Raw genomic sequence first — 26,886 nt, 5'->3', positions numbered from 1 at the left:
CTTCTGCTTGAAAATCATCCAGTTAGCACCAAGGTTGCCGGCGGTACGGAGGAGGGCGGACGCTGTCCATGTTACCGGATGGCTGATCGCTGGTCAGAGGCAGACTATCTTAAGGTAGGTCTGTCAAACTCAAGCATGACTCACTGGTATCATGATGTGTTGGACAAGCTGGGTCTGCGAGGACTGCGTTTACTGCAGTAGTTAGAGAGTCAGGCTTCCAACACTTAATGAAATGCAACTCTTATTTTATTGAACTCTTAACTATCGTACATAGAACATAGAACATAGAACGATACAGCGCAGTACAGGCCCTTCGGCCCTCAATGTTGCACCGACATGGAAAAAAACTAAAGGCCATCTAACCTACACTATGCCCTTATCATCCATATGCTTATCCAATAAATTTTTTAATGCCCTCAATGTTGGCGAGTTCACTACTGTTGCAGGTAGGGCATTCCACGGCCTCACCACTCTTTGCGTAAAAAACCCACCTCTGACCTCTGTCCTATATCTATTACCCCTCAATTTAAGGCTATGTCCCCTCGTGCTAGCCACCTCCATCCGCGGGAGAAGGCTCTCACTGTCCACCCTATCTAACCCTCTGATCATTTTGTATGCCTCTATTAAGTCACCTCTTAACCTTCTCTCTAACGAAAACAACCTCAAGTCCATCAGCCTTTCCTCATAAGATTTTCCCTCCATACCAGGCAACATCCTGGTAAATCTCCTCTGCACCCGTTCCAAGGCTTCCACGTCCTTCCTATAATGAGGCGACCAGAACTGTACGCAATACTCCAAATGCGGCCGTACTAGAGTTTTGTACAACTGCAACATGACCTCATGACTCCGGAACTCAATCCCTCTACCAATAAAGGCCAACACACCATAGGCCTTCTTCACAACCCTATCAACCTGGGTGGCAACTTTCAGGGATCTATGTACATGGACACCGAGATCCCTCTGCTCATCCACACTACCAAGAATTTACCATTAGCCAAATATTCCGCATTCCTGTTATTCTTTCCAAAGTGAATCACCTCACACTTCTCCACATTAAACTCCATTTGCCACCTCTCAGCCCAGCTCTGCAGCTTATCTATGTCCCTCTGTAACCTGCAACATCCTTCCGCACTGTCTACAACTCCACCGACTTTAGTGTCGTCTGCAAATTTACTCACCCATCCTTCTGCGCCCTCCTCTAGGTCATTTATAAAAATGACAAACAGCAACGGCCCCAGAACAGATCCTTGTGGTACGCCACTCGTAACTGAACTCCATTCTGAACATTTCCCATCAACCACCACTCTCTGTCTTCTTTCAACTAGCCAATTTCTGATCCACATCTCTAAATCACCCTCAATCCCCAGCCTCCGTATTTTCTGCAATAGACGACCGTGGGGAACCTTATCAAACGCTTTACTGAAATCCATATACACCACATCAACTGCTCTACCCTCGTCTACCTGTTCAGTCACCTTCTCAAAGAACTCGATAAGGTTTGTGAGGCATGACCTACCCTTCACAAAACCATGCTGACTAACCCTAATCATATTATTCCTATCTAGATGATTATAAATCGTATCTTTTATAATCCTCTCCAAGACCTTACCCACCACAGACGTTAAGCTCACCGGCCTATAGTTACCGGGGTTATCTCTACTCCCCTTCTTGAACAAAGGGACCACATTTGCTATCCTCCAGTCCTCTGGCACTATTCCTGTAGCCAATGATGACCTAAAAATCAAAGCCAAAGGCTTCTCAATCTCTTCCCTGGCTTCCCAGAGAATCCTAGGATAAATCCCATCCGGCCCCGGGGACTTATCTATTTTCACCTTGTCCAGAATTGCCAACACTTCTTCCCTACGCACCTCAATGCCATCTATTCTAATAGCCTGGGTCTCAGCATTCTCCTCCACAATATTATCTTTTTCTTGAGTGAATACTGACGAAAAGTATTCATTTAGTATCTCGCTTATCTCCTCAGCCTCCACACACAACTTCCCACCACTGTCCTTGACTGGCTCTACTCTTACCCTAGTCATTCTTTTATTCCTGACATACCTATAGAAAGCTTTTGGGTTTTCCTTGATCCTACCTGCCAAAGACTTCTCATGTCCGCTCCTTGCTCGTCTCAGCTCTCTCTTTAGATCCTTCCTCGCTTCCTTGTAACTATCAAACGCCCCAACTGAAACTTCATGCCTCATCTTCACATAGGCCTCCTTCTTCCTCTTAACAAGAGTTTCCACTTCTTTGGTAAACCACGGTTCCCTCGCTCGACCCCTTCCTCCCTGCCTGACTGGTACATACTTATCAAGAACATGCAATAGCTGTTCCTTGAACAAGCTCCACATATCCAGTGTGCCCAACCCTTGCAGCCTACTTCTCCAACCAACACATCCTAAGTCATGTCTAATGGCATCATAATTGCCCTTCCCCCAGCTATAACTCTTGCCCTGCGGGGTATACTTATCCCTTTCCATCACTAACGTAAAGGTCACCGAATTGTGGTCACTGTTTCCAAAGTGCTCACCTACCTCCAGATCTAACACCTGGCCTGGTTCATTACCCAAAACCAAATCCAATGTGGCCTCGCCTCTTGTTGGCCTGTCAACATATTGTGTCAGGAAACCCTCCTGCACACATTGTACAAAGAATGACCGATCTAATGTACTCGAACTATATCTTTTCCAGTCAATATTTGAAAAACATACTTTAACTGTGGGTTGACACGATGCTGACTTGACTGGAGACCTGAGGCTAACCTGACCAGACTTACTGACTACCACATGGTGTATGTTCTAGTTGCTGCTCATGAGCTCTGACTGTCTCAGAGGCTGGATCCCAAGAGAGCGGGAAAACTAGTGCCCTCTGGCTTTATAGTGGTCGTGTCCTGTCTGGTGATTGGCTGCTGTGTTCTGTGTGTTCACTGGTCATCCTGCATGTCAATCACTGCCTATCTGTGCACCATATACCTGTGTGTATAGTATAACAATAATTATTTACAGAGAGTGAGATAGTTACTGTACTTCACAACTCCAAACCACTAAATGACAGTAAAACCCACAATCTGCCCTAGGATTTGCCTGCTCTGGCCCGAATGAGTCACATTACCATCCGAGAACTCATACCCTTAAAGGGTCACACGCTACCAGATTGTGTTTGTGTTATTCATTGAGAACTCACTACATGTGAACAAACTGGCTGCTGTGTTTCCTATATTATAGTGTCCACATCATTGGCTGTGAAGCTCTGTGAGGCACCCTGTGGTCATGAAAAGTGCTGCATGAATGCAAGGTTTGCTTTATTCACTCTGAAGCCCAGTCACACCACTAAAATCATCTCATCAAGAAAAAGAACTTGAGGCAAGGTTACACCAAAAGACAATTCATGGAGACAATCGATCTCTTCTGTGAAACGTTGAACAAGACCATGATCCCCATTGATTCTAACATCAGGTCCACACAACAACAGTGCAGAACCAGAAAAAAAGCATAAATTCCATTTGCTAATCAGGATTAGTTACAGTTTTAAAAAATTTAAAGTATTCAATTCTTTATTTTTCCAATTAAGGGGCAATTTGGTGCGGCTCCCGTAACAGCCTCCCCGAACAGGCGCCGGAATGTGGCGACTAGGGGCTTTTCACAGTAACTTCATTTGAAGCCTACTCGTGACAATAAGCGATTTTCATTTCATTTCATTTTGAGTTGTGGGGGTGAGACCCACGCACACGGGGAGAATGTGCAAACTCCACCAGTGACCAGGGGCTGGGATTGAACCCGGGTCCTCGGCACCGTGAAGCAGCAGTGCTAACCACTGCACCACCCGAGTGTTACATATTCTAACATAACTGAATAAACAGAATGTGAAGACAGTAATACACCCAGGGCCATCCCTAGCAAGCTCCCACTGTCAGCAATATAACAAGAGTACAATATAGCACTATACGAATTCAGGAGGAGTTGCAGACCAGGTGACTGATGCACCCAAATCAACTGCCTTTGTCAAGATCTCAGGCCGAGACTTTAAATCTGGATGAAATGACTTATTCTATACATTTCTCAACAAACACACAACTGTTTACTCCAGCAGCTTTTATTTTAAACACTTTCTTCATAAGGACACCTTCAGTATAGTTACATTGGTTACATTTTAAATCTGTAAAGAGCAGAATTGTACATCCACACTTGCACGGGACACTGATCGCTTGTGTCAGACATGACTCTTCTCTGAAAGTGCCCTCGGAACTTCTTATTGGGAGATGTAGGCAGTTAAAATGTGGCTACACCACTTGACTAAATAAATAGACATGCTATGATGAAGGGAAACTGCACATGTAAAGTCCCAACAATGGACAAGGGAACACGTGGTACATATTACCCCTTACCTCTGCTTTCTTGTGCTACACACAGTTGCCAGGATTTAGATATTGCTAAATCAGCTATAGCTGATGAAAGCTGTAAAGTCAATTCATGTAAGAGGAACTAATAATATATATATAATATATATACATATATTAAAAAAACTGCAGAGAGCATCTTCTGGTGTCACTGCCAGTCATGTCACACATACACATGTTTAAATCATAGAGCTGTAATGGAAAGGACTGAAGCTTTTAATACTGTACCATGTTTCTATTTAAAGCAAGTGCTGAGGAATTTATGGTAAGTTTAATTTTAAAAGGCTTAAAGGAAAAATTCACATATCCAAGTGTTAAAACATTGCATAATTATTTCCTTGAATAAACAGCCATTTTCTACAAATATTTTAGGGGGCGATAAAATGCCTTCTTTGTTCAAAATGCATTTGAAGTTGCAAAATGTCTTTCACTTTGTCAATCGTTCCCTTCATCTCTCTACAGAACCTCCCACCATGATTCAATTAGATTACGTGCAACCTCATTTCTCGGAGTTTACTGCTGCCCACACACTCTGCTGGGAAAATACAATGGAGTATTTCATGCCATTTCTAAATGTTATCAATACATATTTTTTAAATGCCGTTCTGTGCTGTGGATTTAAAATTTTTTTTTAGAGTACCCAATTTTTTTTTTTCTAATTAAGGGGCAATTTAGCGTGGCCAATCCACCCAACCTGCACATCTTTGGGTTCTGGGGGGTGACACCCACGCAGATACGTGGAGAATGTGCAAACTCCTCAAGGACAGTGACCCAGGTCCTCAGCGCCGTAGGCAACAATGCTAACCACTGAGCCACTGTGCTGCCCCGCTATGGATCTTTTAACGGCTTACAATTGCAGAATGCCTCAGCTCAGATGCAGCGCAATGCTTAAACACCTGTCCCCTCCAAGTGCTGTGAAGTATTCATCTCTTGCATTACTGCAGTAGGTCTCCTCATCGTGCTGCTGGTCAAATTGTATGTTTAGGGCATGGAAATCAATTATTTACCAAGGAAATCACATGTACAGACTCTTAGGCCAGATGTCGGTTGTGGTTCAAACTTTAGTTGTCTGAACTTCTCCTTTTAAATGCGACCAGATAAGAAGTGCTAGAAACTTTAATGAACTTTCTCATGCATATAAATCAGGTATAAAATCTGCAGGGCAGTCCAAATGTTCTGATTTGATTATTTCAAGCCTCCAGTTTCACTCCTAAAAGACAGGAAGGAAGGGTTAAATCAAGTGAGATTACAACACCCCACCCGAAAACAGCTCGATACCTTTAGACATCAACTATATTCTCAATTTAACCAGCTGAACGGCAACAATTTCATTCCGATTAAGGGTTCAACTGGTAATATCCAATATCAATCTGAGTGCACTTGTTTGAAAATGTATTGAATCCTGAGAATTATAATTAACAAATTTAAAACTGGCCAACCAAAAGCTAATGTTCTTAAATCATTAAAAAAAAGTTTTTAATTGCTTCAGCCTCACATTTATAGCAGGTCGGCAACTTTTAAATCAATGAAAGTTAACTAATTAGGTTTCTAAAAATGTCCTTTTCATTGAACTTGCTGTGCAGTGAGATATAGGATATGCAGTTCACTGTAGGTGAGAGTAATACAAAACTGGCAAGCTCAGCAAGTACAATAAATACAAATTCTAATGAAGCTTCGTCTGCTGTTGGGAGGAGTCGACAGGACTGTGGGAAGACGAGCAGATTCTGGAGTCAGTACCATTTGCCGGGAGGGGTGGAAAACAGACCCAGTTAAAGCAAATGTTCACACTTTTCTGAGCACTAAACATTTAAACTTCACAAGCAAGGTGTGAGCTAATGGTTTTGACTGTCTGATGCTGCTTTTACATGAAACAGATGAGAAAGGACTAAATCAATTCAGAGTATCGGACTAGATATGTCTCCTCCGGCAAGAGTGGGAATTCTTGTATCAATGATTTTTCAAAGTTTACATACAGCATACACCCGGTGATCTCATCTCATCATATGTTATGTTTAAAATTTTGGTAGTGTTCCCCTGTTGCAATTTCATGAATTGGGAAGCTCTAACTGCAGGTCAGGCATCCTGTACAAAGTCAATCTAGAAACATTTACACCTCAATTACTGCGTTCTATTAATCCACAAGCTCTGATCCTTCAGAGTTAAATAAGAATTAACATGTTTCTACAAAGACAAGTGTCTGGTTGGGTAAAAACTGTGTAGCCTCAATCTCCAGGGTTTAATGTCATGTTTCTGGGAGTTGGTTAATATCTGTCAATTTCGTGTCATTCAGGATTACACGGACATTTTCCAACGATTCGGCTTGACGGATCCGCTCCAACTGCACCTATTGGAGGAAGTGAAAAGAAAACGATGACTTGTAATGTCCAGGGTGCCCTTTGCCAGACTTCTCCATAACAAGGAACACAAACATGACTGGGCACAGTCACTTAACTTCCATCAACTACATCGCAGAGCAATTGTTCAATTATTTGACAGCAGCCATGTTTGAATTTGTGGTTTCAAGACTCCAGGTTTGTAATATTAAAAGGCCATCTGTATAGATTGCGCTGACATAAAGAGAAAAGCTGAAACAGGAAGCAGGTCCCTGCAACTAGTGATCAAAAAGTACGGTTCTAATTTATATCATTTCCATTTCTGAAGGCATGGGCTTTTACTAGACAGACCCAGCATAGACTATGGGATTGCCCTGGTTTGTGTATTCTCAAAGTATTAGTGTCTTTAAGACAGAGATAGAGAGGTTCTTGATTAATACGGGATCAGAGGTTTTGGTGATAAGGCAGGAGAATGGGGATGAGAAATATATCAGCCATGATTGAATGGTGGAGCAGACCTGATAGGCCGAATGGCCTAATTCTGCTTCGATGTCTTATGTTTATGTATTCTCAGAAAGTGAAATATTTAAGTTATATAGTCAGGGAGATAACCGTGATGCTGCTGTGATACCAAGCTTGGGTTTTAAACGCTTGTAGAAGAGATTCCTTTGAATCTAAGGAAACAGGGAGTAGAAAAGCACTCAGTACTTAGGTTTCAACAGTGAAGATGCAGAAAGAATAAAGCATTAAGACAGCATACCTATAGTTCAAAATATAAAAAAATATAAAATTGCTTATTGTCACGAGTAGGCTTCAATGAAGTTACTGTGAAAAGCCCCTAGTCGCCACATTCCGGCGCCTGTCCGGGGACGCTGGTACGTGAATCGAACCGTGCTGCTGGCCTGCTTGTCTGCTTTAAAAGACAGCGATTTAGCCCAGTGAGCTAAACCAGCCAAAAGGAACAAGAAAAGAAAGTTTAGGAGCAAAGACTCTCATTCTGTTGTGAAAAAGGACAAAAGGTGAAAAGAGCTGTAGCGTAGAAAAGATAGATCACCCAGCGCTGGGGGAGTTTTGTAAGGGGGTAGCAAGGACGGTGTCGAGGGTGGTGGGATCCAGGGTCAAGCCAGGCTGGGGACTCGCAATTTTTGGGGTTGCAGTGGGGCCGGGAGTGCAGGAGGCGAAAGAGGCCGGTGTCCTGGCCTTTGCGTCCCTAGTAGCCCGGTGGAGGATCTTGCTTCAATGGAAGTGTGGAGGCCTGGATCAATGATATGGCGGGGTTCATCAAATTGGAGTTGGTGAAATTTGCCCTGAGGGGATCAGTACAGGGGTTCTTTAGGCGGTGGCAGCCTTTCCTGGACTTCCTGGCGGAACGGTAGGGAAACAGGCCAGCAGCAGCAGCGACCCGGGGCGGGGGGGATTGGGTTTGGTGGGAGGGAGAAGTGTGTACATGGGTTTGTTGGATGTGGCGGGTGTTATCTCTTTCCTTTTTGTTGTTTGCTTTTTTTTGTTTTCGATTTAGTTGCTTTTGTAGGGGGGTGGGTGTTGTTCTTGGGTTTTTACCATGGTTATTCTGTTAATATTGTTTTGTTGTTTATATTTTGTGAAAACCTTAATAAAAATTATTTTAAAAAAAAGAAAAGATAGATCACCAATTATAAAGACATTCAGACATTGCCTTGGGTACAAGAAGTTGCTTAGCTGGGGACAAGTCAATAAGCACGCAAATTTTAGGAGTACAATACTTCCAGTTGAAAATTCCTAAAGCATTAAATTTCCTGAGCAATGGAAGTCTCAGTTTGTGGACAGCACAGTAGCTTCAAAGCGCCAGGTCGCAGGTTCAATTCCCGCTTGGGTCACTGGCTGTGTGGAGTCCACACGTTTTCCCTGTGTCTGAGTGGGTTTCCTCCGGGTACTCCGGTTTCCTCCCACAAGTCCTGAAAGACGTGCTTGTTAGGTGAATTGGACATTCTGAATTTTCCCTCAGTGCACCTGAACAGGCGGAGTGTGGCAACTAGGGGATTTTCACAGTAACTTCATTGCAATGTTAATGTAAGCCTACTTACGACAATAATAAAGATTATTATACAATGCTTGAAAATGGATCAATATCAGCCCCCCATCTCACTCCATTCAGCCTCAGCTCAATGTGGCACATTTCCACCCCACTCTTTAATTGTTCTAAAGAAGAATTCCTTACCTGTAATGTCTGGGAGAGTTTGACAAAATCTCTCTGCACTTGCTCACTGACATCGAGTTCAGTCTGTAACCTCTGACCTTTATTCTTCTCCTCATACAGCATTTGTTCCAGGACGGTCTGAAAAGTGCAAAAACTTTGTTTTATTGCAAGTGTGATATACTGTATTATTGTCCTGTGCACCTCAGAATTACTCCAACGGTCAGCCCTGCCTGTCTGTATCCCAGACATTTCTTAAATCCTGCTGTCTGGGTAAAATCATAATTTGCTCACAGAATCCTCTTAAAAATCACACTTCTCATTGTTTTAAAAAAAAAAATGTTTTTATTGTTTTTTTTGGTGTGTACATAACAAATATAAATAGGAACAGAACAGTGAGAGTTACACATGAGAGTACATAGAGAGTACCACTAGAGTTATTTACCTCGAGATTGGTTTTAACTATTTACATGGATATATCAGTTTCCCCTTTCTGATCTTTTCGTTGAATTTACAGTGCATTTGGCCCATCGAGTCTGCACCGGCTCTTGGAAAGAGAACCCCACCAAGGTCAACACCTCCACCCTATCCCCACAACCTAGTAATCCCACCCAACACTAAGGGCAATTTATCATGGCCAATCCACCTAACCTGCACATCTTTGGATTGTGGGAGGAAACTGGAGCACCCGGAGGAAACCCACACACACACGGGGAGGATGTGCAGACTCCGCACAGACAGTGACCCAAGCCGGAATCAAACCTGGGATCCTGGAGCTGTGAAGCAATTGTGCTATCCACAATGCTACCGTGCTGCTCCACAGTGGATTGACTCTGCAGTGCTTCACTCCAGAGTTTCCACCCTATTTCGAACTCCAAGTCTTCCCTTGTCTCGTCCAGTTGGGTGTCGAACCCCCTTTGCAGTCGTCCGTACATGGCACTACAGTGCCCTTTTCCTAAAATGTCTGTGTCCAGCAATTCCTCTAGTGGTGACTGTCGTGGCGGTCATGGGTACATTCTGGTTACTTTTTGCAGAAAGGTTTGGAGTTGTAGGTACCTGAATTTGTTGCCCCGTTAGTTGGAATCTTTCCGTCAGCTCTTCGAGGGTCGTTACAACTGTTGTTGGTTTTCAGATCTCTAATTGTCAGCGTTCCCCCCCGTCCTGTCTCCACCTTTTGAAGGAGGCGTCTGTGAGCACCGGCACGAACCTGTGGTTGTTGCAGATGGGAGCTTTGTTGGACATTTTGGTTAGGCCGAAATGTTGTTGCAGTCGATTCCACGACTGGTTGCCACCACCACTGGGCTGCTTCTTGGGTGGGGATGGGAGTGCCACCGTGGCTAGGGCCCGGAGGAGGTCCCTATGCAGGAATCCTTCCCCGCGAGCACTCGTTCGGCTTCCGGCAACTTTAGGCACACCGTTACTCTCTCTACGGTCACTGCGCAGTGATAGTATTGCAGGTTTGGGAGGGCTGGACCCTGCCCCATACAAATGCCATAATCAGTTTGTCCAATAAGTTGAAAAAGGCCTTGGGCATGTAGATCGGTATGGATCTAAACAGGAAGAGGTACCTGGGCAGTACGTTCATTTTGATCATTTATACTCTCCCCACCAGGGGGAGTGGGATGTTCCATTTCTGCAGGTCCTTTTTCACATCCTCTGCCAGGCTGGTCAGATTCCACTTGTGGACCCCTATTCAGTCGTGGCCGATTTGGATCCCCAGGTAGCGGAATTTGTGCTGGTCCTGTTTAAACGGCAGGCCCACCAGCTCTGCCCTTCCCCCTTGTGGTTTCACCGGGAAGATCTCGTTTTTGCTCAGGTTAAGTTTGTAGCCCGAGAAGGCTATAAGAGCGCCATGATTCCTTCCATGCTGCTTCGTAGATCCGAGATGTAGAGGAGCAGGTCATCAGCATAAAACAAGATTCTGTGCTCTCGGCCTCCTTTTTGGATCTCTTTCCAATTCTTTGCTGCTCTGAGCGCGATCACTAGTGGCTCCATCGCCAAGGTGAACAACAACGGGGATAACGGGCATCCCTGCCCTGGGCCCCGATGCAGCTGGAGGTACTTGGAGCTGGTGGTGTTTGTCTGTACACTCGCCATGGGGGCATTATATGAGAGTTTCACCCATGCAGTGCACCCTGCTCCAAGCCCGAACTGCTCAAGTACCTCTATGAGTTACTTTCACTCGACTCTGTTGAAGGCCTTTTCTGCGTCCAGGGAGACGGTCACCTCAGGTGTTCTCTCCCCTGATGAGTCTATGATCACGCTCAGCAGGTGCCTGATGTTCGAAGTTAGCGGTCTACCTTCGACAAAGCCCGTCTGGTTCTCTGCGACCAGCTCCAGCACGCAGTCCTCTACCTTTTAATAATAATCGCTTATTGTCACAAGTAGGCTTCAATGAAGTTACTGTGAAAAGCCCCTTTGGCTAGGATTATGGCCAGCATTTTTGCATCAACGTTTAGCATTGAGATGGGTCTGTAGGAACTGCACTCTGATGGGTCATTGTCTTTTTTACGTATTAGCGAGGTTGAGGCCTGTGCTAGTGTAGGTGGCAGTGTGCCCCTCGCCAACAAGTCTGTGAACATCTCCCTCAGGTGCAGGGCTAGTGCTGTCGCAAATGTTTTGTAAAAATCTGCCGGGAAACCGTCCGGTCCCAGCGCCTCCCCGCCTACATGGAGCTAATACTCTCCATGACCTCTCCCAATTCTAGTGGTCCTTCCAGGTCCCGTTTCCTGTCCTCCCCCACAACCGGCATGTCCAGTCCAGTTCATCGAGGAACAGTTTCATCCCCGAGTCCCCTGCTAGGGGCTCCAAGGTGTACAGCCCTTGGCAGAAGGTCTCGAAGGCCTTGTTGACCTGGATCCGCTACTACTTTCCCTAATTTGTGCAATCTCCCTTGTGGCTGCCTGCTTTCTTCGATGGTGCATCAGCAGGCGGCTGGCCTGGTCTCAGTGTTCATATAGGGTTCCCTGGGCCTGACGGAGTTGGTGCACCACTCTCCTCGTGGAGAGCAGGTCAAAGTCCATCTGTCGCTTTATCCTCTCCGCCAGTGGCTCTACGGTGTACTTGCAGTATGGAGTGAACTATCTATTGCCTAGCCACCCTTTCTTCCCCGTCTCTTCGTGTTTTAAAAGCAAAAATTTATCTCTTGTTCACAGCCTTTAGCGCCTCCCAGAACATGGAGGGTGAGACCTCCCCATTCTGGTTGTTAGTATATTCGTCTATGGCCTGTGATATTTTCTCGCAAAAAGCCTCGTTGGCCAGGAGGGCCGTGTCCAACCTCCATGAGGGGCGCTGGGCACGGCCCGACTCCAACCTCACATCCATGTAATGTGGAGCATGGTCGAAGATTACGATCGTGGAATATTCCGCCCAGACCAGCCCTGGAAGCACCGATTTCCCTATTACAAAGAAGTTGATCCGGGAAAAGACGTTGTGAACATGGGAGAAGGAGGAGAACTCCTCCCTTGGGTGGGTGAAACACCATGGGTCCACCGCCCCCATCTGCTCCATAAAAAGGTAAAGGTATTTTGCCATGTTGGAGGTCTTCTGTGTTTTTGGGTTCGATCTGTCTGTCCGCGGGTCCTGTACACAGTTAAAGTGTTCCCCCTCCCCCACCAATGATCAGTCAGTGCGCATCATGCTCTCCCGTGTAAAGCGGTCTCTGTGGGGGTGATTTGGTGTTGGCTGTACAGGCTATAGGTGGGGCAGGGACGGGAGCTCCCCAGTTAGAACACTGCAGTGTTACAGTATCGTTCCGTGGGCCCCTCATTGTTTCCTCTGTTGCCACTTTTCCAGCCTGTGGTAAACAGGCTCTGTGGTAAACTTGTCCGCCTCCAGAGGTACTGTGAAAAAATGCTCTTTGCCTTAGAATGTGACCTAGAGCTTGGCTGGGCACAGCATTCCAAATCGTCCGCCGCTCTCGTATAGCGTGGCCTTTGCTTCGTTGAATTCAGCCTGGCGCTTGGCCAGGTCAGCCCCAATGTCCTGGTAGATCCGGATCTCATGTCCTTTCCAGCTGCAGTTCTTGGACTGTCAGATCCAGCAGAAGATTCTCTCCCGGTCCTGGTACCGGTGCATTTTCACAATCATCCCCTTGGCTGGTGCCGGCTTTGGTCGAACCGACCGGTGTGCCCTCTCTATTTCTGGTGGGTTGGGGAAGGTCTCCCTTCCCTCCAGGTTGCCCAGCATTTGGGCCACATAGTCTATGGGGTCCCTACCTTCGATTTCCTCCGGTAGGCCCACAATTCAAAAATTCTGCCAGTCCTTGACCTTTCCTTTTAGGATGTCCTGTCATGACCAGCCTCGCCATCTATTTTTCTCAGGCGATGATCCGGTCGCTCTGGTCTGTTGCGGCCCTTTCCAGGTCTGCGATCATTGCCAACTGGGCCTCCAGTCGCTTTTTGGCTTTGTCCAGGGCCAGTCGTATGTGTACCAGAGCTTCAGCTAGCCAGTCATTCACCACAGCCTGGATGTCCAACTTTGACTCGTCTCTGTGCTCCCTCAATGCTCGAGAGGAACATCCTCCAGCCATCTCCTGATGAGGGAGGACTTCATTCGCGGCTGGTCAGGCCCTCTCGCTCTGGAGAGGTTCATGTGCCGTCACTTTGTGCGCCAGTCGGCTCATCCGTTTGTTGCTGGTCCAGGCTCTTCTCACTCCAGGTTTCTGCTCCGCCCCTGGATTGGCTTTTGTTCAGCATCGTTTATTACATTGTTGTTCAGCTAATGTCATGGGGGTGATTTATTCGGTTTGCAGGTGTTTTTCAGGGAAAAGTGACTATTTTTCAGGATCGCAGGAGGAGAGACACCCGATGTGCGACTTCTCAACACATTCGTGTCACCGGAATCCCACAATTCTCACCGTTGACCACCAAATAAAAGATCACATTTACTGCGAACAGTACCTAGCATCTTCCAGAGCCGTGGCCACGCTGCACCATCTTCCAGAGCCAATGCTACGCTGCACCATCTTTCACAGCCACTGCTACCCTGCACTGCACCGTTTTTCACAACCGCTGCGACACTGCACTGCACCACACCATCTTTCACAATAACAGCGATACTGGACTGCGCCATCTTTCACAGTCACTGATACTCTGGACTGCACCATCTTTCACAGCCATTGCTACACTGCACCATCTTTCACAGCCACTATTATACTGTGCCATCATTCAGTCACTGCTACCCTGGACTGCACCATCTTTCACAGCCACTGCACTGCACCATCTTTCACAGCCATTGCTGCACTGCACCATCTTTCACAGCCACTATTATACTGTGCCATCATTCAGTCACTGCTACCCTGGACTGCACCATCTTTCACAGCCACTGCACTGCACCATCTTTCACAGCCATTGCTGCACTGCACCATCTTTCGCAGCCATTGCTACACTGCACTGCACCATCTTTCACAGCCACTGCTGCACTGCCCCATCTTTCACAGACACTGCTGCACTGCACCATCTTTCACAGCCACTGCTACACTGCACTGCACCATCTTTCATAGCCACTGCTACACTGCACTGCACTATTTTTCACAGGCTCTTTTTCGTCCGCTTTGCGCAGGTGAAGGAGACTCATCCTGAGCGAGTGAGACACAGCCAGAGTGGGAATTGGAACTTGATAATTTGGGCAGTGTGGTAATAGAAATAATAAATTTTTGAATTTAGTTTACTAATTAGTTAACGCAATGTCAATTAGAGGGGTGCAGTGCTCTGACTGTGAGATGGCTACAACTGCAGAAAGTACACCCAACTGGAGCTCCTCACAGAACGCTTGGTTCGGTTGGAGCAGCAGCTGGATGCACTTAGGAGCATGCAGGTGGCGGAAAGCATCATAGAAAGGAGTTAGAGAAATGTGGTCACACCCAAGGTGCAGGCAGACAGATGGGTGACCACCAGAAGGGGCAGGCATTCAGTGCAGGAATCCCCTGTGGTTGTCCTCCTCTCAAACAGGTCTACCCCTTTGGATACTGTCGGGGGGAAATAGCCTATCAGCGGAAAACAGCAGCAGCCAGAGCAGTGGCAACACGGCTGCCTCTGATATTCAGCAGGGAGGGTCAAAGCGCAGAAGAGCAATAGTCATAGGGAACTATAGTCAGGGGCACAGAAAGGAGCTTCTGTGGCTGCGAAGGAGACTCCAGGATGGTATGTTGCCTCCCTGGTGCCAGGGTCCAGGATGTCTCCGAATGGGTAGCGGGCATCCTGAAGGGGGAGGGCAAACAGGCAGAGGTCATTGTACATATTGGTACTAAAGGCATAGGCAGGAAGGTGGATGAGGTCCTGCAGCAGAGGTTCAGGGAGCTAGGCAGAAAGTTAAAAGGTAGGACCTCAATGGTTGTAATCTCAGGATTACTCCCTGTGCCACGTACCAGTGATGCTAGAAATAGGAAGATAGAGCAGCTAAACACGTGGCTAAACAGCTGGTGTAGGAGGGAGGGTTTCAATTATCTGGACCACCGGGAGCTCTTCCGGGGTAGGTATGACCTATAAAGAAGGATGTGTTGCATCTAAACTGGAGCGGCATAAATATCCTGGCCGCGAGGTTTGTTAGTGTCACACGGGAGGGTTTAAACTAGTATGGCAGGGGGGTGGGTACTGGAGCAAGAGGTCAGAAGGTGAAAAAATTGAGGGAGAACTAGGGAATGGGGCTAGTGTGGCTCTGAGGAAGAGCAGACAGGGCGATGTTGATGAAAACAGCGGGACTGGTGGCCTGAAGTGCAAGTTTTAATGCAAGAAGTATAACAGGTAAGGCAGATGAACTTAGAGCTTGGATTAGTATTTGGAACTATGATGTTGTTGCCATTACAGAGAACTGGTTGAGGGAAGGACAGGATTGGCAGCTAAACATTCCAGCATTTAGATGTTTCAGACGGGATAGAGGAGGATGTAAAAGTAAAAGGGGTGGAGGAGTTGCGCTACTGGTTAGGGAGAATATCACAGCTGTACTGCAGGAGGCCACCTCAGAGGGCAGTGAGGCTATATGGGTAGAGATCAGGAATAAGAAGGGTGCAGTCACAATGTTGGGAATTTACTACAGGCCTCCCAACAGCCAGCGGGAGATAGAGGAGCAGATATGTAGACAGATTTTGGAAAGGAGTAAAAGCAACAGGGTTGTTGTGATGGGAGACTTTAACTTCCCCAATATTGACTGGGGCTCACTTAGGGCTAAGGGCTTGGACGGGGCAGAGTTTGTAAGGAGCAGCCAGGAGGGCTTTTTAAAATAATATGTAGACAGTCCAACTGGGGAAGGGTCTGTACTGGACCTGGTATTGGAGAATGAGGCCGGCCAGGTGGCAGGAGTTTCAGTCGGGGAGCATTTCGGGAACAGTGACCATAATTTAGTAAGTTTTAAAGTACTGGTGGACAAGGATAAGAGTGGCCCTCTGGTGAATGTGCTAAATTGGGGGAAGGCTAATTATAAAAATATTAGGCAGAACTGAAGAACCTAGATTGGGGGTGGATGTTTGAGGGTAAATCAACACCTGACATGTGGGACGCTTTCAAATGTCAGTTGAAAGGAATTCAGGACCGGAATGTTCCTGTGAGGAAGAAGGTCAAATACAGCAAATTTCGGAAACCTTGTATAACGAGAGATATTGGAGGCCTCGTCAAAAAGAAAAAGGAGGCATTTGTCAGGGCTAAACGGCTGGGAACAGACAAAGCCTGTGTAGAATATAAGGAAAGTAGGAAGAAACCTAAGCAAGGAGTCAGGAGGGCTAAAATGGGTCATGGAAAGTCATTGGCAAATACGGTTAAGGAAAATCTCAAGGTTTTTAACACGTACATAAAAAACAAGAGGGTAGCCAGGGAAAGGGTTGGCCCACTGAAGGGCAGGGGAGGGAATCTATGTGTGTAGCCGGAGGAAATGGGCGAGGTACTAAATGAATACTTCGCATCAATATTCACCAAAGAGAAGGAATTGGTGGATGTTGAGTCTGGAGAAGGGTGTGTAGATAGCCTGGGTCACATCGAGATCCAGAAAGACGAGGTGTTGGGGCATCTTGAAATATATTAAGGTGGATAATTACCCGGGGCCTGAAGGAGGCAAGAGAGGAAATTGCTGAGGCCATGACAGAAATCTTTGGATCCTTACTGTCTTCAGGTGATGTCCCGGAGGACTGGAGAATAGCCAATGTTGTTCCTTTGTATAAGAAGGGTAGCAAGGATAATCCAGGGAACTACAGGCCAGTGAGCCTTACGTCGGTGGTAGGGAAATTACTGGAGGGAATTTTTCGAGACAGGATCTAGTCCCATTTTGAAGCAGGTGGTCGTATGAGTGAGAGACAGCACGGTTTTGTGAAGGGGAGGTCGCGTCTCACTAACTTGATAGAGTTTATCGAGGACGTCACAAAGATGATTGATGCAGGTAGGGCAGTGGATATCAGTGTTCTTCAAAGTCGGGTGCGCGACCTGCGGGTGGGTCGCGGGAGGGCTGCGGAGCCGTTGTCCGTGGTGCTCCCGATCGCGCAACTCCCCACACAGCAGTCGGCGTTTCATAACGCCGCTGCAAGCGGCCGGGAACATGTCCAAAACAAATTCGGCAGCATTGCGCATGCGCGCATGATGATCGGTGCGCATGTGCAAATCGGGCACGCATGCACAGTGCGGCCGCTCTTTTTTTAAACGGTTGCAGCTTTTTTACAAGTTCTGTAGTGGTTTTTATTCATTTATTTTATTCATTTAATTGTTATTTTTTTCATTTTTTTACAAGTTCGGGGGGGGGGGGGGGGGGTTTATTCATTTTTTTCATTTATTTTACTCATTTTATTTTTTATTTCTTTTGACAAGTTCGGGGGGGGTGGGGGGTTTATTTGATAAAATTTTACAGGAAAACAATTCAGAACTTTGGACAGATGGAGACTCCATACTTTCCGACACCGGAAAGCTTCACCTTCATCCAACAGGCTCCATTGGAGGAGCGTGTACGAGGGCCAAAGGGACCCAAAACCATTTCCTCCATTTTTGTCAGCAGCAAACAAGGTAAGAGAAAATGGTGGGTTGTGCAGGCCGGCCGGCGTGGGTCGCGCAGGTCGGTAAAAATGGGTCCCCGGAAAAAACGTTTGAAGAACACTGGTCTATATGGACTTCACTAAGGCTTTTGACAAGGTCCCTCATGGCAGACTGGTACAAAAGGTGAAGTTACATGGGATCAGAGGTGAGTTGGCAAGATGGATACTGAACTGGCAAGGCCATAGAAGGCAGAGAGTAGCAATGGAAGAACATTGGAAGAACTAGGAGCAGGAGTAGGCCATCTGGCCCCTCGAGCCTGCTCCGCCATTCAATGAGATCATGGCTGATCTTTTGCGGACTCAGCTCCACTTTCCGGCCCGGACACCATAACCCTTAATCCCTTTATTCTTCAAAAAACTATCTATCTTTACCTTAAAAACATTTAATGAAGGAGCCTCAACTGCTTCACTGGGCAAGGAATTCCATAGATTCACAACCCTTTGGGTGAAGAAGTTCCTCCTAAACTAAGTCCTAAATCTACTTCCCCTTATTTTGAGGCTATGTCCCCTAGTTCTGTTTTCACCCGCCAGTGGAAACAACCTGCCCGCATCTATCCTATCGATTCCCTTCATCATTTTAAATGTTTCTGTAAGATCCCCCCTCATCCTTCTAAATTCCAACGAGTACAGTCCCAGTCTACTCAACCTCTCCTCGTAATACAACCCCTTCAGCTCTGGGATTAACCTAGTGAATCTCCTCTGCACTCCCTCCAGTGCCAATACGTCCTTTCTCAAGTAAGGAGACCAAAACTGAGTACAATACTCCAGGTGTGGCCTCACTAACACCGTATACAATTGCAACATAACCTCCCGAGTCTTAAACTCCATCCCTCTAGCAATGAAGGACAAAATTCTATTTGCCTTCTTAATCACCTGTTGCACCTGTAAACCAACTCTCTATGACTCATGCACTAGCACACCCAGGTCTCTCTGCACAGCGGCGTGCTTTAATATTTTATCGTTTCAATAATAATCCCATTTGCTGTTATTCATACCAAAATGGATAACCTCACATTTGTCAACATTGTATTCCATCTGCCAGACCCTAGCCCATTCACTTAACCTTTCCAAATCCCTCTGCAGACTTCCAGTATCCTCTGCACTTTTCGCTTTACCACTCAGCTTAGTGTCACCTGCAAACTTGGACACATTGCCCTTGGTCCCCAACTCCAAATCATCCATGTAAATTGTGAACAATTGTGGGCCCAACACGGATCCCTGAGGGACACCACTGGCTACTGATTGCCAACCAGAGAAACACCCATTAATCCCCACTCTTTGCTTTCTATTAATTAACCAATCCTCTGCTTTAACCAATGCTACTACTTTACCCTTAATGCCATGCATCTTTATCTTATGCAGCAACCTTTTGTGTGGCACCTTGTCAAAGGCTTTCTGGAAATCCAGATATACCACATCCATTGGCTCCCCGTTATCTACTGCACTGGTAATGTCCTCAAAAAATTCCACTAAATTAGTTAGGCACGACTTGCCCTTTATGAACCCATGCTGCGTCTGCCCAATGGGACAATATCTATCCAGATGCCTCGCTATTTCTTCCTTGATGATAGATTCTAGCATCTTCCCTATTACCGAAGTTAAACTCACTGGCCTATAATTTCCTGCTTTCTGCCTACCTCCTTTTTTAAACAGTGGCGTCACGTTTGCTAATTTCCAATCCACCGTGACCACCCCAGAGTCTAGTGAATTTTGGTTAATCATCATTAGTGCATCTGCAATTTCCGTAGCCATCTCTTTTAGCACTCTGGGATGCATTCCATCAGGGCCAGGAGACTTGTCTACCTTTAGCCCCATTAGTTTGCCCATCACTACATCCTTCGTGATAACAATCCTCTCAAGGTCCTCACCTGTCATAGCCTCATTTCTATCAGTCGCTGGCATGTTATTTGTGTCTTCCACTGTGAAGACCGACCCAAAAAACCTGTTCAGTTCCTCAGCCATTTCCTCATCTCCCATTATTAAAACTCCCTTCTCATCCTCTAAAGGACCAGTGAAGGGTGCTTTTCTAATTGGAGGGCTGATACTAGTGGTGTTCCACAGGGACCAGTGCTCGGATCTTTGCTGTCCGTAGTATATATAAATGATTTGGAGGAAATTGTAACTGTTCTGATGAGCAAGTATGCAGATGACACAAAGGTTGGTAGAATTGCGGACAGCGATGAGGGCTGTTAGAGGATACAGCAGAATTTATATAGTTTGGAGACTTGGGCGGCGAGATGGCAGATGGAGTTTAATCCGGAGAAATGTGAGGTAATGCATTTTGGAAGGTCTAATTCAGGTTGGGAATATATAGTGAATGGTAGAACCTTCAAGAGTTTTGACAGTCAGAGAGATCTTGGTGTACAGGTCCACAGGTCACTGAAAAGGGGCAACACAGGTGGTGCAGGTATTCAAGAAGGCATACGGCATGCTTGCCTCCATTGGCCGGGGCATTGAGTATAAAAATTGGCAAGTCATGTTACAGCTGTATCGAACCTTAGTTAGGCCACACGTGGAGTATAGTGTTCAGAGGGTGCAGAAGAGATTTACCAGGATGTTGCCTGGTATGGAGGGCATTAGCTATGAGGAGAGGTTGAATAAACTTGGTTGTTCTCACTGGAACGAAGGAGGTTGAGGGGCGACGTGAAAGAGGTCTACAAAATTATGAGGGGCATAGACAGAGTGGATAGTCAGAGACTTTTTCTCAGGGTCGACGGGTCAATTACTAGGGGGCATAGGTTTGAGGTGCGAGGGGCAAGGTTTAGAGTAGATGTAGGAGGCAAGTTGTTTACACAGAGGGTAGTGGGTGCCTGGAACTCGCTGCCGGAGGTGGTGGAAGCAGGAACGATAGTGACGTTTAAGGGGCATCTTGACAAATACATGAATAGGATGGGAATAGACGGATCAGGACCCCGGAAGTGTAGAAGATTTTAGTTTAGACGGGCAGCATGGTCGGCGCAGGCTTAGAGGGCCGAAGGGCTTGTTCCTGTGCTGTACTTTTCTTTGATCTTTGTTCTCTGCTACACTGGACGGCACCATCTTCTACAGCCACTGTTACACTGCACTGCACCATTTTTCACAGCCACTGCTACATTGGACTGCACCATCCTTCACAGCCACCGTTACACTGCACTGCCCCACATTTCCGTCACTGCTACATTGGACTGCACCATCTTCCACAGCCACTGCTACATTGGACTGCACCATCTTCCACAGCCACTGCTACACTGGACTGCACCATCTTCCACAGCCACTGCTACACTGGACTACACCATCTTCCACAGCCACTGCTACACTGGACTGCACCATCTTCCACAGCCACTGCTACACTGAACTGCACCATATTTCACAGCCACTGCTATACAGCACCGTCTTTCACAGCCACTACTACACTGAACCATCTTTCACAGCCACTACTACACTGTACCATCTTCCACAGCCACTGCTACACTGCACCATCTTCCACAGCCACTGCTACACTGCACCATCTTCCACAGCCACTGCTACACTGCACTGCACCATCTTCCACAGCCACTGCTGCACTGCACCATCTTCCACAGCCACTGCTACCCTGCACTGCACCATCTTCCACAGCCACTGCTGCACTGCACCATCTTCCACAGCCACTGCTACCCTGCACTGCACCATCTTTCACAGCCACTGCTGCACTGCACCATTTTTCACAGCCACTGCTACCCTGCACTGCACCATCTTTCACAGCCACTGCTACCCTGCACTGCACCATCTTTCACAGCCACTACTACCCTGCACCATTTTTCACAGCCACTACTGTACTACACTGGACTGCACCATCTTTCACAGCCACTTCTACACTGCACCATTTTTCACAGCCACTGCTACACTGCACCATTTTTCACAGCCGCTGCTACCCTGGACTGCACCATCTTTCACAGCCACTGCTAAGCTGCACCATCTTTCAAGCCACTGCTACACTGGACTGCACCATCTTTCACAGCCACTGCTGCACTGCACTGCACCATCTTTCACAGCCACTGCTACACTGCACTGCACCATCTTTCACAGCAACTGCTGCACTGCACTGCACCATCTTTCACAGCCACTGCTACACTGCACCATCTTTCACAGCCACTGCTACACTGCACTGCACCATCTTTCACAGCAACTGCTGCACTGCACTGCACCATCTTTCACAGCCACTGCTACACTGCACCATCTTTCACAGCCACTGCTACACTGCACCATCTTTCACAGCCACTGCTACACTGCACTGCACCATTTTTCACAGCCGCTGCTACACTGGACTGCGCCATCTTTCACAGCCACTGCTACACTGCACTGCACCATCTTTCACAGCCACTGCTAAGCTGCACCATCTTTCACAGCCACTGCTAGACTGGACTGCACCATCTTTCACAGCCACTGCTGCACTGCACCATCTTTCACAGCAACTTCTACACTGCACTGCACCATCTTTCACAGCCACTGCTACACTGCACCATCTTGCACAGCAACTGCTACACTGCACCATCTTTCACAGCCACTGCTACACTGGACTGCACCATCTTTCACAGCCACTGCTAAGCTGCACCATCTTTCAAGCCACTGCTACACTGGACTGCACCATCTTTCACAGCCACTGCTAAGCTGCACCATCTTTCACAGCTACTGCTACACTGCACTGCACCATCTTTCACAGCAACTGCTACACTGCACTGCACCATCTTTCACAGCCACTGCTACACTGCACCATCTTTCACAGCCACTGCCACACTGCACCATCTTTCACAGCCACTGCTACACTGCACCATCTTTCACAGCAACTGCTGCACTGCACCATCTTTCGCAGCAACTGCTACACTGCACTGCACCATATTTCACAGCAACTGCTACACTGCACTGCACCATCTTTCACAGCTACTGCTACACTGCACCATCTTTCACAGCTGCGGCTACACTGCACCATCTTGCACAGCCGCTGTTATACTGCACCATCTTTCACAGCCACTGCTACACTGCACCATCTTTCACAGCCACTGTTACACTGGACCATCTTTCACAGCCACTGCTACACTGGACCATCTTTCACAGCCACTGCTACACTGCACTGCACCATCTTTCACAGCAACTGCTGCACTGCACTGAACCATCTTTCACAGCCACTGCTACACTGCACCATCTTTCACAGCCACTGTTACACTGGACCATCTTTCACAGCCACTGCTACACTGCACTGCACCATCTTTCACAGCCACTGCTACACTGCAGCATCTTTCACAGCCACTGCTACACTGGACCATCTTTCACAGCCACTGCTACACTGCACCATCTTTCACAGCCACTGCCACACTGCACCATCTTTCACAGCCACTGCTACACTGCATCATCTTTCACAGCCACTGCTATACTGGACTGCACCATCTTTCACAGCAACTGCTACACTGCACCATCTTCCACAGCCACTGCTACATTGCACCATCTTTCACAGCCACTTCTACACTGCACTGCACCATATTTCACAGCAACTGCTACACTGCACCATCTTCCACAGCCACTGCTACATTGCACCATCTTTCGCAGCAACTGCTACACTGCACCATCTTTCACAGCCACTGCTACACTGCACCATCTTTCACAGCCACTGCTACACTGCACCATCTTTCACAGCCACTGCTACAATGCAATGCACCATATTTCACAGCCACTGCTATACTGCACCATCTTTCACAGCCACTTCTACACTGCACTGCACCATCTTTCACAGCCACTGTTACACTGGACCATCTTTCACAGCCACTGCTACACAGCACTGCACCATCTTTCACAGCCACTTCTACGCTGCACTATCGTTCACAGCCACTTCTACGCTGCACTGCACCATCTTTCACAGCCACTGCTACGCTGCACTGCACCATCTTTCACAGCCACTGCTGCACTGCACCATCTTTCAGTCACTGCTACACTGCACTGCACCATCTTCCCCAGCTACTGCTACATTGCACCATCTTTCATAGCTACTGCTGCACTGCACCATCTTTCACAGCCACTGCTACACTGCACTATCTTTCACAGCCACTGTTACACTGCACCATCTTTCACAGCCACTGCTACAATGCACTGCACCATCTTTCACAGCCACTGCTACCCTGCACTGCACCATCTTTCACAGCCACTGCTACCCTGCACTGCACCGTCTTTCACAGACACTGCTACCCTGCACTGCACCATCTTTCACAGCCACTGCTACCCTGCACTGCACCATCTTTCACAGCCACTGCTACACTGCACTGCACCAACTTCCCCAGCTACTGCTACATTGCACCATCTTTCACAGCCACTGCTACCCTGCACTGTACCATTTTTCACAGCCACTGCTACACTGCACTGCACCATCTTTCACAGCCACTGCTACACTGCACTGCACCATCTTTCACAGCCACTGCTACCCTGCACTGCACCATCTTTCACAGCTACTGCTACACTGCACCATCTTTCTCAGCAACTGCTACACTGCACCATCTTCCACAGCCACTGCTACACTGCACCATCTTTCACAGCCACTGCTACCCTGCACTGCACCATCTTCCACAGCCACTGCTACACTGCACCATCTTTCACAGCTGCTGCTGCACTGCCCGATCTTTCACAGCCGCTGCTGCACTGCACCATCTTTCACAGCCACTGCTGCTCTGCACCATCTTTCACAGCCACTGCTGCTCTGCACCATCTTTCACAGCCACTGCTGCTCTGCACCATCTTTCACAGCCACTGCTACACTGCACCATCTTTCACAGCCACTGCTACAATGCAATGCACCATCTTTCACAGCCACTGCTGCTCTGCACCATCTTTCACAGCCATTGCTGCTCTGCACCATCTTTCACAGCCACTGCTGCTCTGCACCATCTTTCACAGCCACTGCTGCTCTGCACCATCTTTCACAGCCACTGCTACGCTGCACTGCACCATCTTTCACAGCCACTGCTACACTGGACTGCACCATCTTTCACAGCCACTGCTACACTGGACTGCGCCATCTTTCACAGCTGCTGCTACACTGCACCATCTTCCACAGCCACTGTTATGCTCCACTGCACCATATTTCACAGCCACTTCTACACTGCACTGCCCCATATTTCACAGCCACTTCTACACTGCACTATCGTTCACAGCCACTTCTACGCTGCACTGCACCATATTTCACAGCCACTTCTACACTGCACCATATTTCACAGCCACTTCTACACTGCACTGCACCATCTTTCACAGCCACTTCTACACTGCACTGCACCATCTTTCACAACCACTGCTTAAAATGCACTGTATGTTCGGACTTCTGTTCGCTGGGTTTCAGCTGACTTGTATTAGTCCGTATTTTAAGATATATTTTTACTGAAAAAAAGAAAATATATTAAAACGCACTATTGATTGCACTTGCTTCAGTAAGCAGTAAATGTTGGCTGTGAAGATCCAGCAGCTGATTAAAGGCACAGTCTATATCACTTAGCACAAACACCAGTGTATCGTTAGAATAGATCTCTAATTAATACATGCAGTACAGGTTTCCTACCAACAGATGCTGCTCCTATCCAGAAAAGGACAAATCAAACCCATCATCCCCTTCTCAATCAAGATGAAATGATGGAGGGGGTCATCAATAGTGCTACCATGTGGCATTAACTCGGCAATAGCTGTTCACGGTCAGTTTGGGTTCTGCCAGGGTCACTCAGCTCCTGACCTCATTACAGCCTTGCTTCAAACATGGGAAAAAGAGCTGAACTTGAGAGGTGAGGTGCGAGTGACTGCCCTGGACATCTAGGAACCAAGGTAAATTTTCTACCGGTTGGAGTCATACTTAGCACAAAGGAAGATGGTCGTGGTTGTTGGGGCTCAATCATTTCAGCTCCAGGATGTCACTGCAGGAGTTCCTCAGCGTAGTGTCCTAGATCCAACCATCTTCAGCTGCTTCATCAATGACACTTCTTCCATCCTTTGGTCAGAAGTTCACTGGTGATTGCAGAATGTTCAACACTATTTGCAACTCCTTGGGTACTGAAGCAGTCCATGCCCAAATGCAGCAAGACCTGAATAGTATTCAGGTTTCGGATGACAAGCGCTAAGTAACAATTGCGGCACACAAGTGTCAGGCAATGACCACCCCAACAAGACAGACATTCAATGGCATTACCATTGCTAAATCCCCCACCATCAACATCCTCGGGATTACTGTTGACCAGAAACTGAACATATAAGAACATAAGAACTAGGAGCAGGAGTAGGCCATCTGGCCCCTCGAGCCTGCTCCGCCATTCAATAATATCATGGCTGATCTTTTGTGGACTCAGCTCCACTTTCCGGCCCGAACACCATAACCCTTAATCCCTTTATTCTTCAAAAAACTATCTATCTTTACCTTAAAAACATTTAATGAAGGAGCCTCAACTGCTTCACTGGGCAAGGAATTCCATAGATTCACAACCCTTTGGGTGAAGAAGTTCCTCCTAAACTCAGTTCTAAATCTACTTCCCCTTATTTTGAGGCTATGCCCCCTAGTTCTGCTGTCACCCGCCAGTGGAAACAACCTGCCCGCATCTATCCTATCTATTCCCTTCATAATTTTAAATGTTTCTATAAGATCCCCCCTCATCCTTCTAAATTCCAACGAGTACAGTCCCAGTCTACTCAACCTCTCCTCGTAATACAACCCCTTCAGCTCTGGGATTAACCTAGTGAATCTCCTCTGCACTCCCTCCAGTGCCAATACGTCCTTTCTCAAGTAAGGAGACCAAAACTGAGTACAATACTCCAGGTGTGGCCTCACTAACACCGTATACAATTGCAACATAACCTCCCGAGTCTTAAACTCCATCCCTCTAGCAATGAAGGACAAAATTCTATTTGCCTTCTTAATCACCTGTTGCACCTGTAAACCAACTCTCTATGACTCATGCACTAGCACACCCAGGTCTCTCTGCACAGCGGCGTGCTTTAATATTTT

The 26,886-nt window shown here is 47.1% G+C and overlaps 1 protein-coding gene across 1 annotated transcript in view; it reads right to left on the bottom strand.

Moving 5' to 3' along the window:
- Positions 1-4,076: 4,076 nt before the first annotated feature.
- rabep1 (rabaptin, RAB GTPase binding effector protein 1) overlaps positions 4,077-26,886 on the bottom strand; it is a gene marked incomplete at its 5' end in the record, with an annotated part of 132,950 nt that continues 110,140 nt past the window's right edge. The window contains 2 exons of the mRNA XM_038813590.1: positions 4,077-6,740; positions 8,927-9,043. Coding sequence (XP_038669518.1) covers positions 6,639-6,740; positions 8,927-9,043 — 219 coding nt within the window. The remainder of the gene's footprint in view (positions 6,741-8,926; positions 9,044-26,886) is intronic.

Source organism: Scyliorhinus canicula, chromosome 12, assembly GCF_902713615.1.
Source record: "Scyliorhinus canicula chromosome 12, sScyCan1.1, whole genome shotgun sequence".
Taxonomy (NCBI): Eukaryota; Metazoa; Chordata; class Chondrichthyes; order Carcharhiniformes; family Scyliorhinidae; genus Scyliorhinus; species Scyliorhinus canicula.
Note: the sequence above shows the minus strand (reverse complement) of the source record. Positions and strands in the feature narration are given on the sequence as shown.